The sequence below is a fragment of the Empidonax traillii genome, unplaced genomic scaffold (assembly GCF_003031625.1).
Source record: "Empidonax traillii isolate 1590-97213 ecotype Southwest subspecies unplaced genomic scaffold, ASM303162v1 scaffold8:size5222938, whole genome shotgun sequence".
Lineage (NCBI taxonomy): Eukaryota > Metazoa > Chordata > Aves > Passeriformes > Tyrannidae > Empidonax > Empidonax traillii.
Genome location: NW_020955201.1, coordinates 3,045,293 through 3,063,580, shown reverse-complemented (window position 1 = coordinate 3,063,580; position 18,288 = coordinate 3,045,293). Strand labels below are relative to the sequence as shown.

The window sequence follows — 18,288 nt, the reverse complement described above, 5'->3', positions numbered from 1 at the left end:
CCAAATATCATGTGTTTGATCAAATCTGTTTTTCAGTGAAACAGGAAAATATTCTTATGATAGTAAGTAGAAAGAAGTTCCTTTAGCCTTTCCATTTTATGCCCCCTTAACATCTTACATCACTAAACTAATTCTAAATACCTTCACAGTACTCTACCTAGCTCTTCACTTGAAGATCCTAGAGAACACAGAAAAGAAAAAGCCTCCACATCCAAAACCTCATCTTCAGAGTAGGACATAAATGTCCATAATCATGTTAACTTTATCCTGCCACCCAGAGAACAAACTGCAAAAGACAATGTTAATATGGCCCCATGGGTCAGTCTTAAGGCTAATGATCTGAGCATTACATTGGTGCACTAGGAGTCTGAACAGTGGGCTTAAACACTCCTCCTTACAGTAAGCTAAATAAATAGGCTGAGCAAATGTTTCACTTCCTGGAGCACTGAATGGAGAACAGTCTCAGAATAAACAGGCGACCACCTCTCAGCTACCATTAAGAAGATTGTTACAGTCATTCCAGAACCAGAGAGAAGCTTTTAGAAGGGAATCTGAAATTTAAGAAACCACATTTTAACAGCTGCTGTGCAGCTAAGCATTAGAAAAGGGTGAAGTTGAAGATAAATCTTTCATTGTCAGTTAATCTGAATACATGGTCATGGCTGTCTCAACCTGAGATATCTGCTTCCTTCTCTGCATTACTTATTATTCCACTTAAGGGCAGAGACACTAATTTTTCCTCTCTAATCAAGCTTAGCAGCACTCAGCTACTAAATATTTAATGAATTTAGCCCTTAGAAATCAAACTGAGGCACAGAAAAATGAAAATGGAGATAAATATTTTCATAAAAATAATTGATGGAAAGTAAATTTAATGGAATACAGGAATCATAACAACTGGAATTAGAAATTCTGCAAAAAGCAAGAGGTTGCATAAATTATTTCCTGTAGTGACCTACAGTATGTGAGTTTCTATACACAAATCCATAATAATACCAATTTCTAAGCATGCAAGTTTCCAAAGGCTTGATAACCAGATGTATTAAAAATACAGACTTTCCTAATGACATTCCCCATAGTCTATGCATACATGTAGCAGATGCACCACAAGAATGTACATATGAAGAAATGTTCTAAAGGTAAATGAAGCTGAAACTCCTACACAATCCTACAAAAATTAAGTCTGACAAAGACATGTCCTCCGAAATGAATCATGCAGTAAAATTAAATTCTGACTTAACAGTCCTCAAAAAAAGTACAGTTTTATACAGACAATAGGGTTAGTGGAACTGTATGCTTGCCTACAGGTGAACATTTCAAGTTTGCCTATCTTTAGTGATAAGAAGCAAAACAGATTTCTTCAAAACTTCAGGATTATACGCTGCTTAACCTCTGAAATCAGCATTACAATTAAACCTCAGTAGAGAAGGCACTTAATAGAAAAATCTACTCATATGATGAATTCTGGATGTATCCTGAAAGCTCCTTTCCTCTTCCCTCATAACAGTGTTGGCTATACTCTAGAAAGACCACTTAAATACAACAAGAAAATATGTAATACCTGGAAACAACAGCCAATTAAAAAAAAACAGAAGACACAAAAAAGGTTTATTTTGCTCTATATTTTCCAGGTTCTTGATGAAGGCGTTTATATGTTTAAAAAACATTTTTGGTGAATACTTCAGGAGATTCTATCACATTTGAAATTGGAGGTAGTGCAACTTTAAAGTCTCGTGAATCAAGTCTAAGCAATACCTTAGGACTAACTGAATTGCCAACAAGTAGAGAATGTAAACACTAAAATATTTCAGTCAGGAAACATGAGAAGGCCTAAGAAGAATACAAGTAGACTTTAAATGCCCACACAACTTCCTCCAGGCTAGAAGTATCAGATTTCTAGAACAGCAAGATATGTGTGAGCTCTTCACATTTGCTGCATGGATACAATGAGTACAATATTCTTGTCATTTATGATAATATTAAAAACCAGAATTCTGTCATCATAACAATGAAAAGTACAGTAAAAAAAGAGTTAGAATTATGATAAGTGAGAAGCAATAACAGTGCTGATTTAACCATTACACAGCTATGGTATTTCGAAAAACTATAGTGCGACATCCCTTACTGGAAAAGCACTGCAGTCCACCAAATTCCTAAAGCAGGTAACACTTGCAAGAAAAACTGCAATTACCTGTTACAAATCTCAGTTCCCAATATCTCCATGATGCAGCTGTCTCAACAGAATTTTATAGTGATGATAGTTTTAGACACAGAACAGGAAATAAGCTTGATAAACTTGCATTAGTGCTTGTGGGATTAAGAATAACTCAGGGAATCATGAAAAACAGCCAAAGAATTATTACATGACTAAGAACTTCCTATCACATACTCTTAAATAAACATTCTCACCATTTTCTGCTTAGAAAAGAGCATAAATACCTGTCTTGTATCAGACTTTTCATTATACCATCTATCTTAATTTTCACCAGTGAAAAAACTGAGACACACTTACATTTTTCCTTACTGCTGTTACTGTTATGTACAAAATCCCCATCAGGACGCACTGTAGGAAAATCATCTTCATCATCTTCTACCACTAAATTTGAGAGAGAGTGTGTTATGGGAGTGAGAAAGCTTTTCTAGTTCTTTAGGGTGCAAGAAAGAATTAAGAGCACTTTCACAGGTAAGCAGTATTTTTGGTCATAACAACAGTTATGAACCCTCCCTCCCATTTTTTTTTTTTTTTTGACACAAGACCACATCAGCATAGATGTCAGTAAACATCAGAATCTAATATTTTCTAAGTATTGAAGTATAGCACTCGATTCCATGGTAAGAAGAACATATTTCAGTGTTACCACTGGATAAGTAAGGAGCCATGATTCCATCAGCTACCTAGTCTTCCACACTGAAAAGTTTAAAAAAAGTGGAACTGCACTTATCTAGTGTTTTATTACTACCAAAATTTTCAGACTGCCAGAATAAACACCGAGATGAATATAAATGTCTCAGTAAACTGCACAGGTATGACAACAAGCTGTGCTCTGGGATAAGCAATTTAAATATTTAGACATCCACACCTTAGTCTTGAGTGGGCATTCAGTGCTCTAATTCCAGCCAATACATCTCAGAAGCATTTCTTATGGCAGAACCTTTGACATTTTTAAAGAATGTACTGTTTCTATCAGAAGTAATACCCCATTTATTTTTCCAAATAAAAGGAAAGAGCCATAAACTAACTTAAATTCCTCTTATGAGGGTTAGCAATTGGTATTCTATAATGTAAAACACTTAAAAAGAGCACTTCTTTTGTACAGTTCACAGCTACAGGTTAACATCAAGTACATTTTTATGCAAATCTGAATTCTGAAGGGAAAATAATTAACACTATTTATGTAGAAATATATGATTGATCCCTTCACTAAAGTTTAAGATACATATTTTATTTATATGAAATCAAATGCTATTGTACTTATAACAAGAGGTTTATGGGGTAAAAAACTAAATTCTGTGGAGAGAAGAGTTTTCAGTTACAGTGTTACCTTTATCCCTCTGGAGTTCATCTTTGGAAACTGCATCTGCACAAACATCGAAGTATTTCTGTAAAGTATCAACTTGTCTACACAAGATGTCTCTAAAAGTTTCCATTTCTGCAAGCTTCTCACGTAAGCTATGGCCCTTCTGAAAAGGAAAAGGAAAAATGAAAAAAGAGAAAAGCCTGAAATGCTTCTACACACTCAGTAATAGTTTGATGCATAAATTTTAAAAATTTATTTCTGCAGCAATAGTGAAGAAATTGAAAAACATTACAGCTATTTTAGGTATCAGCAATCATGAAATCCTGCTAATGTCAGAAGAAACCATATACAAGTGTTCCTCACTCATTTGGCCCACTGGTCTCAGTTTCCCTCTTGACTGCATCTGCTACTTCAGAGCATTCAACAAGAGTTCATTAAAAATGTGGGTTTGCATGTTACCAACTTAACGCCCATTTATCTGAAAACAGTCAGCCCTAGTTTAAGATCTTTGTTCTGATCCTTACTCCCCTTTCTTGTGTTGCTCCTCTTCTGCTCTCCTCATACATTAAGTATTCATACAGTGGACATAAGGAGAGCCATAATTTGTCCATCAGTACTGTAACAAGCTTATTCAGCCACAGAATCAGCGTTTTTTTCATTTGAAGCCTCTGATATTCTGGTGATTAATTAGAAAAAGCTAAGAAACATGCTCACAACTTTGATTTCCTTGCCACTAGAAGATGACACTACAGTTTGAAAGAGACAGCTTCACAGAGGCTTGAGAGAGCTTCCTCATATCATCTGTTCACCATCATATGATGAAATATTAACACTTTAATTATTTTGTATTTTTTTCTATAATTATGTGATTAAGTCTTCACATGTAACTTCTTTTCCAGATGTGTGTGCACTAATTTATGCATCAATACTTAGAAAACTTAATTCACTAACCTTGAACGAAGAGGTGGATGTCGCAGAGTATCCACTTGCTCCAGAGACAAGAGACACCATAGAGCCGTGGCGTCGCAAACTTGACTCTGATCCATAGCCAGATTCAGTCTGAAAAGCAAAATACACACAAAACTAGAGTGCTGAGGCTTTTAATGAAAAAGAAATCACAAAAGCAAGATTAATGCTATTTCCTCTGAAACCTATCCATTTGGTATTTGTCATGAAGCGGCAGTGCTTTTAATAACTCAAACTGTGCCTGCATCTAAGATGTTGATGCAGCATCTGTAAAGTTTTTTTTTACCTTAATGATCTGTAAAAAATTTGCTACCTACAACTGTGCCCCGAAAAGAACAAGGCAACATATATGTAAGGGTTCAAGAAAAGGACCATGTTCCATTATTTTGATTTATGTAATTCCTAGCAATTAATTTTCACACAGCCTATTAAAAAACTATATTATGTACAATTAATGGGGGGATTAACATGGCTCAGTCAAGACAATCAGCCCCAGTCAATCCTTCCAATTACAAAATCAGTACTATTTTCTTTTTAAAAGCAACAAAATAGTGTTGGGGACTTAGCTTGCAAAATAGAGGTCATAGAAAATGAAACAATTACTGCTATCAAGTTTTCTTCCTGTTCCAGGTTTCTCTAGCAAAATTATTTATACTAGATTGAAATTACTTTTTTACTGAAAACAAAAGTCTACATAAAACAAGATGAGACAGTAAAACTAAGAGAGAAGTGACTAATTAAATAATGAAAAGAAAAACATATCTTGATTACAATAACATTTACAAGATCTAAAAATATAGTCTGAAAAATTTCCACAGAAATCAAAGGAAGTGGACGAAAATACATTTCCCTAAATGTTAATATGAATGACCCATGCACAGCAAAGCAGAGGAAAAATCCTGAAAGACAATGTAAACAATAAACATAGTTCAGAATAATACATGAAATACTGTTATTAGATGAGTTTGATCAAGTAGATGGTGACAACATTATGAACGACTTTTGACAGAAATAAATTCTGCAGTAGGACAGAAGTTCAGATGGGGCAGGGAGAAGGGGAAACAAAACAAACAGTATAGAACAAACAACAAACAGTGATGAAATTCCAGATGTTGTTCATTTAATGGAAAAATTGGAAACTGCATAGGCTTTGGAAAGGCAGGAGAATGCTGACAAATTAAGATGCAAATGAACTTCAAAAAAAAAACAAGGAGAAAGCACAAAAAGTTGTTTGAAATGTTGGCTAAAAAAGGATTTGGACAAAGTGGGGCAAGGTATGTATGTTTGAGTTAGAAGTAAGAGTTTGGGCATACAACAGCTTTGTTTCAAAAGTGTTTTGTAAACATAAACTTAGTAAGAACATTTTAGAAGAGTCACCTAACACTTTGAAGCACGTTTTTTAAAGTATTTTAAATGCAAATATATAAATACTTCACTGTTTTTCCAGTAACTTCAGTGTTTACTTAAGCATAAAAATATTAACATGACCCTGAATATACTTTTATTACAGTCAGTTTGACAGTGGAAATTCACTTAATTTTTTTCTTTAAGTTGTATGCACTACAAAAGAAGATAAAATTTCATTTCAACAGGATATGCCTTAGAGAACAGATCAATTTTAAAATGTAGCCAAAATATCCATTTCATTGAGGTTAGAGTATTTTAACTAAGGACAGCAAACATTTTCTGATCACTTTCTCCTTTAAGTGAGAAAGATTTATGCAAAACTTGGATTTAGGCTTAGCAAGTGAAATTCCTCAATATCTTTATTTGAAGATTTAATCAAAGCCACATCTTAATAGTAATGCTCTAGAACCTCTAAGAATAGATGTAATCTTAGAAGAAGGAAATCTGATGGCTTATATTCCACATAACTCGTTTTCTTACAGTATTATGCATACAATCAATGCTCAGTTACTTTAATTCATAAAATAAAAGCTGAAGGTAAAAGAAAAAAAACTTCTTTCCATATCAATATGGGAGCTTGGGGTTTTTAAGGTACCTTTTCAGAAGGATATTTATTTGTCTGTCACTTATGCTTGTGATTATTAATTCCACTAAACAGTTTATCCACACTTCAGAATTGTACACAAAACAGCATACACGATTATAATCTAGATACAGCTATCAGCTTGGAAACTCCACCAATAAAAAGGTGTTACATAATTAACAATTTTTTTCTGCAATCAAGAAGCAAATTCAGCAGGCATTAACAGCAGACCAAAAAGCACACATTAATCAAAAGCATGTGCATTTACAGACTGCGTTCACAAAACTGTCCCAACACAATTATGTCTCAATAGCCAAGAGGAAAAAATAAAATTACATCAAGAATACTTATTTGTCAAAACAATCAGAAAATATGCATTCATTTTGTAACTAATGCACAGACAAGCCATCCTGCTCACAGCAGACACAAGCAAGCAGATTAACACAAACAAAGCAAGCATGAATCATGCAAAGCCCCACCATTCTACTACCGCAACATCTAAACGAGAGCAGGTCACTGCCGCATTTATGTCTTGCAAAGCAGATCATCATTAACTATTCACTGCAGAAATAATCAATTACATTGAGAAGAGGAATGTAGACAGAAGCTTCTTCTTTTTATACAGTTTTTAATTTAAGATAAAAATTGGAAAAGCAGGTAGAGTTCATATCATAGAAACCAAGTCTCTGCTTGAAAACAAAATTCTTTGTAGAAGTTGTATCAATTCATACCATCAGGCACTCATGGTAAATTGCCATGCTCAGTAAAAAGATGCAGTTCTTTGAATTCCATGCATACATCACAGCTTCAAAGCTACACTAAAACTGGCATTTAATAGTGTATTGCAACACCTTCAGCTTTCTAAGGCAATGAGCGAAATCCATTAATCCTTTTGTTACCACAGACAAGAGAAAAGAGCCACATGATCCAAAGCTTCATGTGATCCTTTAACTGGAGCAGATGCTAGTATCAGCAACAAGGCAGTGCGTCAGAAACACTGCTTTCAGTAAGAAAAGCTAAGTGTTTGCAGAATCACATTGCAGATATCCGTTATTGCTCGCACTGATCCGCCACGAAAAATTTCCTTGAGCGGAAAATAATACTCTTGAGTAAAGCACAGACTTAAAGGCAAGTTCTCCCAATTAAAATCAAATAAAGCAAATTATTTTCAGGTCTTCAAGGAATTATTTTGATTATGTATCAATTTAGTGCCTGTGAAGCACTTCAAAGCACATTTATCCATGAAGGCAGATATATTCAGTTAGCATTATAAATTATTTATTATTTTACATAACACATGCAGCAGGCAGCTCCTCCTCCTAAGGCATACAGGATACTGAGTCTAATCTCATTCTCTGCAGTACTTGTGAAAAATCCCATTCACACATCCAAGAGATCAAGCTACAATATCTTAGGCAAAAACAGAATAGAAAAAAGTAACAACACAAAACTAGAGAGCTGGAAGGCACAATGAAAGACTGGGTGGCAAATAAGCAGGCAAGCTCTGTAAAACAACTACATCCCTGCAGCAAATGCTTCAGAAAGAAGAGTTAGTGACTGCCAGAATGAGCCAAGGTGGGGCTACCCACCAGATGGCTGCACAGTAACACCACCAAAGACACTACAGGTAGGGCTGTACGGGATGCATTTCTGAGCCCTGAAGTTAAAGATATAATTATCATGTGACTGTAGGTCTGATTTTTCAATTCTTCTTAAGCTTCTGACAATGGAATTTTAAGGTTTCAAAAATAAGGTGGTAGTTAGCAGGAAGGCAGAAATAGGAATTTCACCATCAGAGCCACTGAATGAGTGATTCCCCACAGCCCTCCCAAACACAGTGCAGAAGACTACATAGAAAGAAAAAAGCTTCTAATATGGCATCTTCTGCAAGTGCAAAACCAAGGAAAGACTTCTAGACATAACTTTCCTCCAGCAGTGATAAATGTTCCAACTCCATACTAAATAAATATACTATGTGCACAGGAGGAAACACCAGGAATTCTGAGCTGAAAAGTAAGTAAAATAAGACAACTGAAAAATTAGCCTTAAGATTACTGTAATGGCTATACTCACTTATCAAACCTAAAAGCAGAATGAAGGACAGCCAGGAGGATGCTATGACTGTCCTGCTCCTCAGACATCAGAACCACTGTGTCAAAGTGACATTTTGCAAAATAAAACTCTTCACTGAGCAAAACTACCGAAACCCAAGGTGACAATAACTGCAACCCCCAGTATACCTAGTAATAGAAACAAGTAGCTTGTACTGCTGGGTCAGGAGACTGCAGCAAGACTGGGAGATGGCTATGTTTGTTCCTCTCACGAATCTAACCTGTTAGTAGAGGGACAAGTAAGATCTGCATTGCCATATAAGAACTAATAAACTCAATTCTGCTATTAAAAACTGTAAGATAAAGCACTGATGTTCTGGCCTCAGCTCCCAATGCACTGAAGAAAGTGTTCTTACTTGCTTTCATGCTTTGAAAGCTAGTGGGAGTACTCACAGTTTTTAAAAAATGAATTAATTCCATTACCTACTGCTTCAACTGCACAAATGTGCGTTTAAAAATAAGAACAGTTCTGATCCCAACTGAAAGCACTTGTCTTTTAATAGTTACACGGAATTGTATAATAGCTATATTAAATATTATTACATCATCGCAACGTATAAAATCCAAAAGGGAGTGTTGCCAGGGTCAATGCACAAGTGCTAGCTAAGGCAGACGAGCCAGGAGGCAGCAAGGAAACCCTCTGCAGGAGCCGAGAACCGGCTCTCCCATGGAGCGCCCACTAGGTGGAGAGAAAGCCCATGCCTTGCCGGGACTGAACATGCAGGGATATCCCAGCAGGTCTCAAAAGCGGGAGGGAGCAAGGAGGACTAAATCACACACTGAGTTCACAATTGACAGGTATTTTGGCAATATTTTACTTATCCTTCAAACCAGCAGGGAAGGTCTGCCTATTACTCTCTCCTTGGTTTGGGTTTATTTTTAATCTATTTAAGACAGTTAAGTACTATATTAACATCACCTCTGTAGAAGTGGAAAAACATATCTACTGTCACTGCTAGGCTGGAGAAACTTGGGCTAAAGACCACAATCAGACTTTGAAAGAGAGATCATCTTAAACAGCAAAGGGTTATGGTTTTTTTTCACCTTTGCAGAAAGATAATTTTTGCAAGTCTGAGCCAGCTTTGGCTGTGGACTTGAGAAGCCTATGCTTCACTTAATCAGAATAAACATTTTCATATCAAGAAACCCCAGGATTCAAAGTACATATGCAGGTAAGGTTGTTACTTTCTCTGGAAGAAATGGACTACAAAAAGCTTTACATTAACACAGAACATATCTGTCAGCAGGTTTATCAATAAGAAGAAAAACTACCGAAGCAAATGCTCCTGCAAAACCCAAAAAGATCATTAAATCTCTTGTTCATCTAGTGCAGTTAGCATTTATCTTGTCACTGCTACACAGGGGAACAAATATTTTTTTTCTCTTCCACTCAATCCTTAAACATTCATTAAGCCAAGAGAATAGAAATCTCTATCAAATGCTTGGCATACCCTTGAGTATGTAATAGATAGCAAGCATTGGAGGATGAAGAAAATTAGTACTGACACATTCCATTACAAATCTGACAAAGGATTTAAGGAAAACTATCTTACACTCAAAGGAAATACATGAAAACACATGCTGTTTGAACTGTAATCCCAAAAGTAATTTGGGGAAAAAGTGGGGAAAAGTAAGAATTTACTTCAAACACATTACTTGCTTTGCATCTCACACCCTATCAAATCTTACAAAATTTTCTTCACTTTCAAAACCTATTTCCTATTCTTATTTCCTTCTTGCTGTGGCCCTTGTTTTTATCAGCTCTCAACACCTACTTCCTTCAAAAACAAGGGAGGCTCACTGCACCCATTACACAAACAAAAAAGGTTATATCAAATAAGAGACTCCCCAACACATGCAACTTTTGTCATGTTCCTGATACAGCTTTGGATTTCTGATGTTGCCCAGGGTTAAAGATTCATAAAAGCAGTCCCTCTATTGAGTCAAAATCATGTTTGTTTAAAAACGAAGTCTAGTCTGGTTTAAAATCTCTTTATGCAACATAATTCTGCCATCAGTAGAAGCTTTACACGCACTTCTAATCATATACCAATTTGACAACACAAAGATTCATTGTGTTAAGTTCAAACTATCTAGGCAGTAATTCTGTCCAATAGTAGTTTTACTTTTGAGCAAAAGATTAATATACTGGATAGGAAATACTGAAGTTCTGAAGGGATAATTCCATAAGGAAACACACATCAGTTTTGCATGACAGGCAGTAAAGAATGATAGAATCATTGAGGTTGGAAAAGCCTTCCGAGACCATCGAGTCCAACCTTTGACCAAACACCACCATGCCAACTAAAAAAAGTGCCAAGTCTAGTTGTTTCTTGAACACATTCAGGAATGGTGACTCCACCACTTCCCTGGGCAGCCCATTCCAATGCCTGACCACCCTTTCACCGAAGAAGTTCTTCCCGATGTCCAGCCTGCAGAGCCTTCCCACCCTCCAACAGACCAACACTCCCACTCAACTTGGCGTTGTCTGTGAACTTACAGAGGGTGTACTCAAACCCCTCATCCAGATCGTCCATAACTGGATTGTCCAGAACTGGCCCCAGTACTGAGCCCTGGGTAACACCACTGGTAACCAGCCACCAGCTGGGTGTAACTCCATTCACCACCACTCTCTGGGTCCAGCCATTCAGCCAGTTTTTAACCCAGTGAACAGTCCAAGCCATGTGCTGCCAGTTTCTTCAGGAGAATACTGTGGGAGACAGTATCAAAGGCTTTACTGCAAGTCCAGGTAGACAACAGTCACAGCCTTTCCCTCATCCATTAGGTGGGTCACCCTGTCCTAAGATGAGATCAAGTTGGTCAAGAAGGACCTGACTTTCCTAATCCCATGCTGGGGGCTTGATCTGGCTGTCCTGCATGTACCATGTGATCAAACTCAAGACACTCTGTTCCAAAACCTTCCCTGGCACTGAGGTCAGGCTGACAAGCCTGTAGTTCCCCAGTTCCTTCTTCTGACCCTACTTGTGGATGAGCATCACACTTGCCAACCTCCAGTCATCTGGAACTGCCCTGGTTAACCAGGACTGATGATAAATGACGGAGAGTGGCTTGGCAACCTCTTCCACCAGCTTCCTCAGTACCCCTGGGTGAAAACCATATGGCCCCATAGACTTTTGAGTGTTTGTGGGGCACAGCAGGTCACTAAATATCTCCTTCTGGATAACAGGGAGTCTATTCTGCTCCCCACCCCTGTTTTCCAGCTCAGGGGGCTGGTGGGCCTCAGGCTATTCAGTCTTTCAGATAAAGACTGAGGCAAAGAAGGCGTTAAACACCCCAGCTTTTTCTTCAACCTTCAACTGTCCAATAGATGATGTAGACTTTCCTTGGCCCTCCTTTTGTTGTTAATGTATTTGTAAAAACACTTTATATTATCTTATACAGCAGTGGCCAGATTGAGTTCTGGCTAAGATTTCACCTTTCTTATTTTTTCTCCACATGACCTAACAACATCCTTGTACTTTTCCTGAGTTGCCTAACCCAACTTACACAGTAAGCAACATTTGCAATATTTTGCAAAATGAAGCTGGTGAAGGCTCTGGAGCACAAGTCCTATGAGGAGTGGCTGAGGGATTTGGGGTTGCTCAGCCCAGAGAAGAGGAGGCTCTGGGGAGACCTTATCACTTTCTACAACTACCTGAAAGAAGGCTGTAAGTGACATGGGTGTCACTCTCTTCTACTAGGTAACAAGTGACAGGACAAGAGGAAACAGCCTCAAGTTGCACCAGAGGAGGTGTAGATTAAATATTAGGAAATTTTTTTCCATGGAAAGGGTTGTAAAGTGTTGGAACAGAGTGCTTAGGAAAGTGGTGGAATGTGTATATGACACTTGAGGACATGATTTAGTGGTGACTGTGGTGGTGGGTGCTAGGTTGACAGATGACACGATGATATTATAGGTAATTTCCAATTTAGTGATTCTGTGAAACACTTGATACACAATGTCTGTTAACTTTAAAAAAGTTAAATGAAAACATTAACTGTTTTACAAAGACTAGCACCACATGATTCCATAATTCTCATTTTAGTTAATGAGTTAAGAACAATTCTAACAGGACATAAAAAAATCCTAAAGGGATAAATTATCTTCATACTTGCAATGTTAAGCCATAAGACCTAGTCCCAGATACAAAAAGGTAAATATATGCATGTAAAGCAGACCCCTCATCAAAAAACTTCAGAAGCAAACTTAGATTATGCTAAGAGCTTTACATGTTTCATGTAAAAGACACATTTGGATATCTAAAGGGGCAAAAATTCAGATAATTTCCAAAAGCTCAGTGAATCACCAACTGGAAACATCAGAGTATGTCCTCCTGGCAAAAGATATCACAGGACACTGTGTTCTAACTGGTCAGGACTGGGAAAATTAAGTTTTCATACGACCCGTATTACTTTCGTATTAGTAATTTATTTACGTACAAGCATTTGATAAGATACCACCAGTTCAAGTGCTTAAACTCTCAAAGTCAGTATCGTCTGTGACCACTAGAGGGTAATAGCGAAAAGGAAAGAGGCATTGCCAGAGGTTACTCTTGGTCAAAGCCCAACAGTAACCCTTACCCTGTTTCTGTTTCAGTCCCTGGGCATAGAAACCTCCTTCCTTGGCAGACAATTAAATCCAGAGCAGTTTTACCTTTAGCCTTTATAATTACATTTCAGACACATTGCTCAGTGAGGATAAAGTTTTCCACGCAGTACACAAGTAGTAACAGTGATATTTAGTGCTGAAAGGATGGCAGTGAATTAGAAATTTTCTCTATTGAGATTAATGAAATTCTGAAGTTACACTTCTCAGCCAGTTCAAAACAGTGAACCAACTACAAACATGTTCATTTCCAGTTAAGATTGTCCACAGACAGTACCAAATCAAACACACTGACTAACATTTGGGCTCAGAATCCTTAGAATTTCATTTAACCATTGGGCTCAATTTAATTTAGCTTTAAAAAAAAGAATGCGTAATACTTGACATAGAGAAAATCGGACACCTCTGTCTCAAGTACCATGTCCAAGTAGAAGACTTTTCTTTATATTCAAGTGCTTTGTCATTAGTCTGCAGCTGTCAAACATACAGCTCACAACGAAAAGTAGTTTTACAAGATAAAGGATGCCAGTGCAGTGCCAGTACCAACATAAAAACCTCCCTACAATAAGCACTAGCTACAGAATAATGTAATAAAACAAGCAGTTAAGTAGCCTACTTTTATTCAAGTCTTCTATAGTAACTAAATTATCTCATTTCATGACAGCACATCTGTGTTTTGTACAAGCTATAGAGAGCCCTTTCTGCAAGAACTTGTGCCTTAATTGCACACTGTATTATGAAAAGTCCAGGCAACTACCGAAACACATTCAATGCGTTTGTCATCAGAATAAATTATTTTGTAGACTCATATATTCTCTATATTCTGTTGAAGTTCAATCCCATTGCTCGTTCCCTTACAGCAGCGCAACCCTGAAAAATTCATCATGAGAAGGCTACACGTGTTAAGAGTTGACAAACTGAAACACTGACGTTATTGCCTGCAGACATGGTAGTGCATGTATGGGGCTGTGACAACTTAAGGAGAATGGCCTTCACTCCATTGCGAGGGAGTCTCCCACCTGATGGTTGGCAAGGTGGTGGTATTCGCTGACCATTCTGTGCGGCAGTAACAAAATGCATATTCTGCCACCAGATCTTCATATTCTGACAGATCTGCATATAGTCCTGTTCAGGCATAAAAAAGCAGTAGCCATAAACATGACAAAAAATTGAAGTTATGGTATTTACATCCAAAAGCACTTAAGGCTTATATCTGCCTCAAAGGCTAGGACAGTAAACAAAACTTTGCAGATTAGAGCCCCATGCTACACGCCCAAATAGATAAGATTTTTTTCTTGAAGCATTTTTACATCAAGACACTATAAATCTACATGGCTGGCAGAAAACCTTTCCAGCCAAGTGTAACACAAGTTTTCCTCCTAATTCCAGCCCCAGATCCACATATTTTCATCTTCCTTTTCATATGACCAAGAGCAAATACATAACAGAGCATGTTTTTACTCCACATTCTGTCTATTTAGATGGATATTCCAAGAGAGACCACATATGACTGGTACTGTCAGCTGACAGTAGTTCCGCTGAAGACATATCCAGCTGGCATGATGGCCTCTTTTCAAGAAACAAACTAGACCAGTAAACCTTTGAATATTGATTAGATTTGTACAAGTACAAACCTTAAGTCCTATTTATTGTTTGATTAGATGATGGGAGACGTTGTCTAAATAGCTATTGATTATCTTCACACTTTCTCTGTACTTTTCAAAATTGGCAGGCTTATCCAACAGATTTGGATGAACACACTAATGTCCCTAAACACATGAATTATGTATTTTCTGTTTAACCTTACTTAACATATTTAGGGGCAGGTAGAAACAAGAATAGAAACAAGTAGATGCTGCATTTTTGAACAGTGCAAGAACAAAGAAAAACTTGAAGGAGACAGAGTTTAACTAGATCTTTTATTTAAATCTGAAAGTCTGAGAACCAGCAAATTGAGGCAAAAAAACTTCACCTGGTTAAAAAAAGACCATTTCAAGACAGAGGAATTCTTTTGCTGGGAAGTAGAAAATATTATGACATGAGCAAGGAAGAATTAACAGCTAACTAAGAAATGTGGTTTTAACCATAGAATTAGAATGACTAGGATGCAAGATCTCTAGTACCACCCCCTGCTCAGAGCATGTCCACTTAGATACTCAGCCTACACCCCACAAGGATGCATTCTTCAGAGGATTATAATATCTATTTTCAAAGCCAAAGCAATTGTTATGAAACAAAACTGGAACACACAGGCTGGTCAAAGTGAAACAATCTGCACTGTTTAAAATTAATCAAGTGTGTTGGGCTGGAATGGACAGAAAGCTTTAGTCCAGCTTTAAACAATCTTAACTGTAACTACTTATTAATAAAGCTGCAACTTACAGCTGCTGTTCACACGGGCCCAAGAGTAGCAAAAGAGTGGCAAGGCAGACAAAGAATCATTGTTTTCTCTCCTGAAAGGGAAGTTTCAACAGCTCGGAAGTGACAACATTTAGTTTTGCTGCAGCAAACATGCTTGTATAGTCAACTGAAACTGCTGATTCACTGGCATTCCCCTAAAGTCTTCTTTCAGGAAATACAGAGTTTCCAGCAGTAAGTAAGTTTCCAGCAAGTTTAGTAACATTACATGACCTGCATTATCATACGTATTAAAGAGTTCCTGCTGATAACACTGCTAAAATAATGGAATGTGCAAGACATACCCAAGCTTAGGTTTCATCTGTGAAAGAGTAAATTTAATTTTAAAGAAAGAAACTTTTGCTACTGCCAGTAAAGGATTAAGTAACCCCTCTAATCTTTCTCTGAAAGCACAGCTTCTGTACTATTGACAGGTTTCAGTACTAGATTCCTACTGTACATCAGGGCAAGTAGTTCTTCTCAGATGAGCAGCTTCAGCTGTATTTGTTTGTTCAAACCAACAATTTTACAGTAATATACAAATCCTCACAAGTTATTTCAGATTACTGGGGGGTAGGGAATAAAAGATGGACACCTCTCTTTATTGCACCCTCAATTCCCCCAATTTTCTGATGCCTATGTTCATATCAATCAATATAGGACATTTAATACTAGCATTTTAATACGAACCCCCTCTTCCTCTCTTCCCATTTAAAACAGGTATGCTCAAGACCAGAATATTGCTTTCTCTGCAGTAAGTCCATGCATGCAAACAACATTAAAGAAACAGCAAATGCATATTTACATGCTTGATCTGTGTCCAGAGAGAGAAAAAGGTCTTTTTGCAGACCTACAGTGAAAATTATATTAGAGAATTACCTTAAAAGGTTCCAATAACAGCAGGAATACAGAGGTCATGTTGTGTTTTCAAAAGAATTCCAGCAGCTCCTGGAGTTACTCTCTTTTCAGGAGGTTGATTGGATGATGCTGATATAGGTATGTACCTCTCAAAACAGCCAAAAAGTTACCTCTGTTGAATGCAACTATGACTGATCGGTACTTGCGCACCCCACCCATGTGGCTGAGCACTCCTCCCTAGGACCAGGGTATTAACTGTGCTCTGTTAATATCACCTCATTGAGTTTCACTGCAATGAAACCCAATGAAGAAAAAACACGTCTTAAAAGGTTTTATTTTAAACAAGGGAAAAAGACCACATTTGGTAGATTAAAGCATGCAGCGTATCCAAGACTTTTCTATTAAACTATTAATGCACAATACTTTGAGGTGATGAGTAATAGTTCTGAGTAATCAGCACAGAGCATTTGGCAAGTGCCAACTTAAAACTCGTTAACCACTCCTACTTCTACATTGCAGCTCTCTCCTCTCTTGTTACTGATAGCAGGAGCTTACTCTAATGTGAAGGGGTATTTACTACTGAGGTAAAGTTTGATAACAAGTATTTCTCCATGAACAACACTGCGTTCAGGGAGACCATGCAAAAACATACTACCATGGGGAGTTCAGCTTCTAGAGCTACTGCGTGTCATTCTGCCAGTTACAACCTTGACACTCCCCTTATTTCTATTAAATGAAAGTGTACGTTATCAAAATTATCTACCACAGTGGTTTTTACAAAATGAATTAATAACACCTTTGAGTTTACTGTGAGAAATCCACTTTTTTATAGCAATGAGACTGGTTATTTACTGCATAGCCAGGTGCAAGTTGATTCTGCTAGCTTAGTTCTGATCATCTCAAGACTCAGCAGTAGTCTTGGGGCCAAGTTTACTTTCACCATCACCCTTCATTAAACAGTATTACAAAAATAACGACTGACATACTCTAAACAGTTTAGTAGTAGTGTCATAAGCCTTTAAATTCATTTGATGCTGACTAAACACTTTTAAAAGTGTTTTCATTCACATGGTCCTGCATCCACAGGGCAATGCTCTGCTCATTTGCAATTTGAACTGTAATTTTCAGGGATCTCTTAGATATTTCCAAACACCCTAGTTCACCAGCCTGGTCATGCATGATCAAATTTACTTCAACTTTTCTGTACATTGGAATCTCAATTAATATGTATATTTAGTTACTTTAAATCATAGAATCATAGAATCATAGAATAGATTGGGTTGGAAAAGACCTCCAAGATCATCAAGTCCAACCCCTGATCCAACTCCAATTACTATATCATGGCACTAAGGGCCACATCCAATCTCTGCTTAAAAACCTCCAGGGATGGAGAATCCACCACCTCTCTGGGTAAGCTGTTCCAATGCTTGATTACCCTCTCTGTAAAGAATTTCTTCCTAACATCTAACCTAAAGCTCCCCTGGCAGAGCTTGAGCCCATGTCCCCTTGTCCTATTGTTGGTTGCCTGGGAGAAGAGACCAACCCCTACCTGGCTATAACCTCCCTTCAGGTAGTTGAAGAGAGTGATGAGGTCACCTCTAAGCCTTCTCTTCTCCAGACTAAACAACCCCAACTCCCTCAGCCTCTCCTCATAGGACTTGTGCTCAAGTCCCTTCACCAGCCTCGTTGCTCTTCTCTGGACCTGCTCCAGCACCTCAATGTCCTTCCTGAACTGAGGGGCCCAGAGCTGAACACAATACTCAAGGTGTGGCCTCACCAACGCAGAGTACAGGGGAAGGATCACTTCCCTGCTCCTGCTGGCCACACTGTTCTTGATGCAGG

The 18,288-nt window shown here is 37.6% G+C and overlaps 1 protein-coding gene across 4 annotated transcripts in view; it reads right to left on the bottom strand.

Annotated features, from left to right (window-relative positions):
* The window catches only part of COL4A3BP (collagen type IV alpha 3 binding protein), a 72,869-nt gene that overhangs the window by 24,535 nt on the left and 30,046 nt on the right, over nt 1-18,288 (bottom strand). For 2 of the 4 annotated variants that reach the window (XM_027883056.1, XM_027883064.1), the window contains exons 4-6: nt 4,470-4,577; nt 3,543-3,681; nt 2,513-2,596 (exon numbers count right to left, since the gene is read on the bottom strand). In XM_027883056.1, the coding sequence (XP_027738857.1) occupies nt 2,513-2,596; nt 3,543-3,681; nt 4,470-4,577 (331 nt within the window). The other 2 variants (XM_027883081.1, XM_027883070.1) reach the window with 2 other exon arrangements.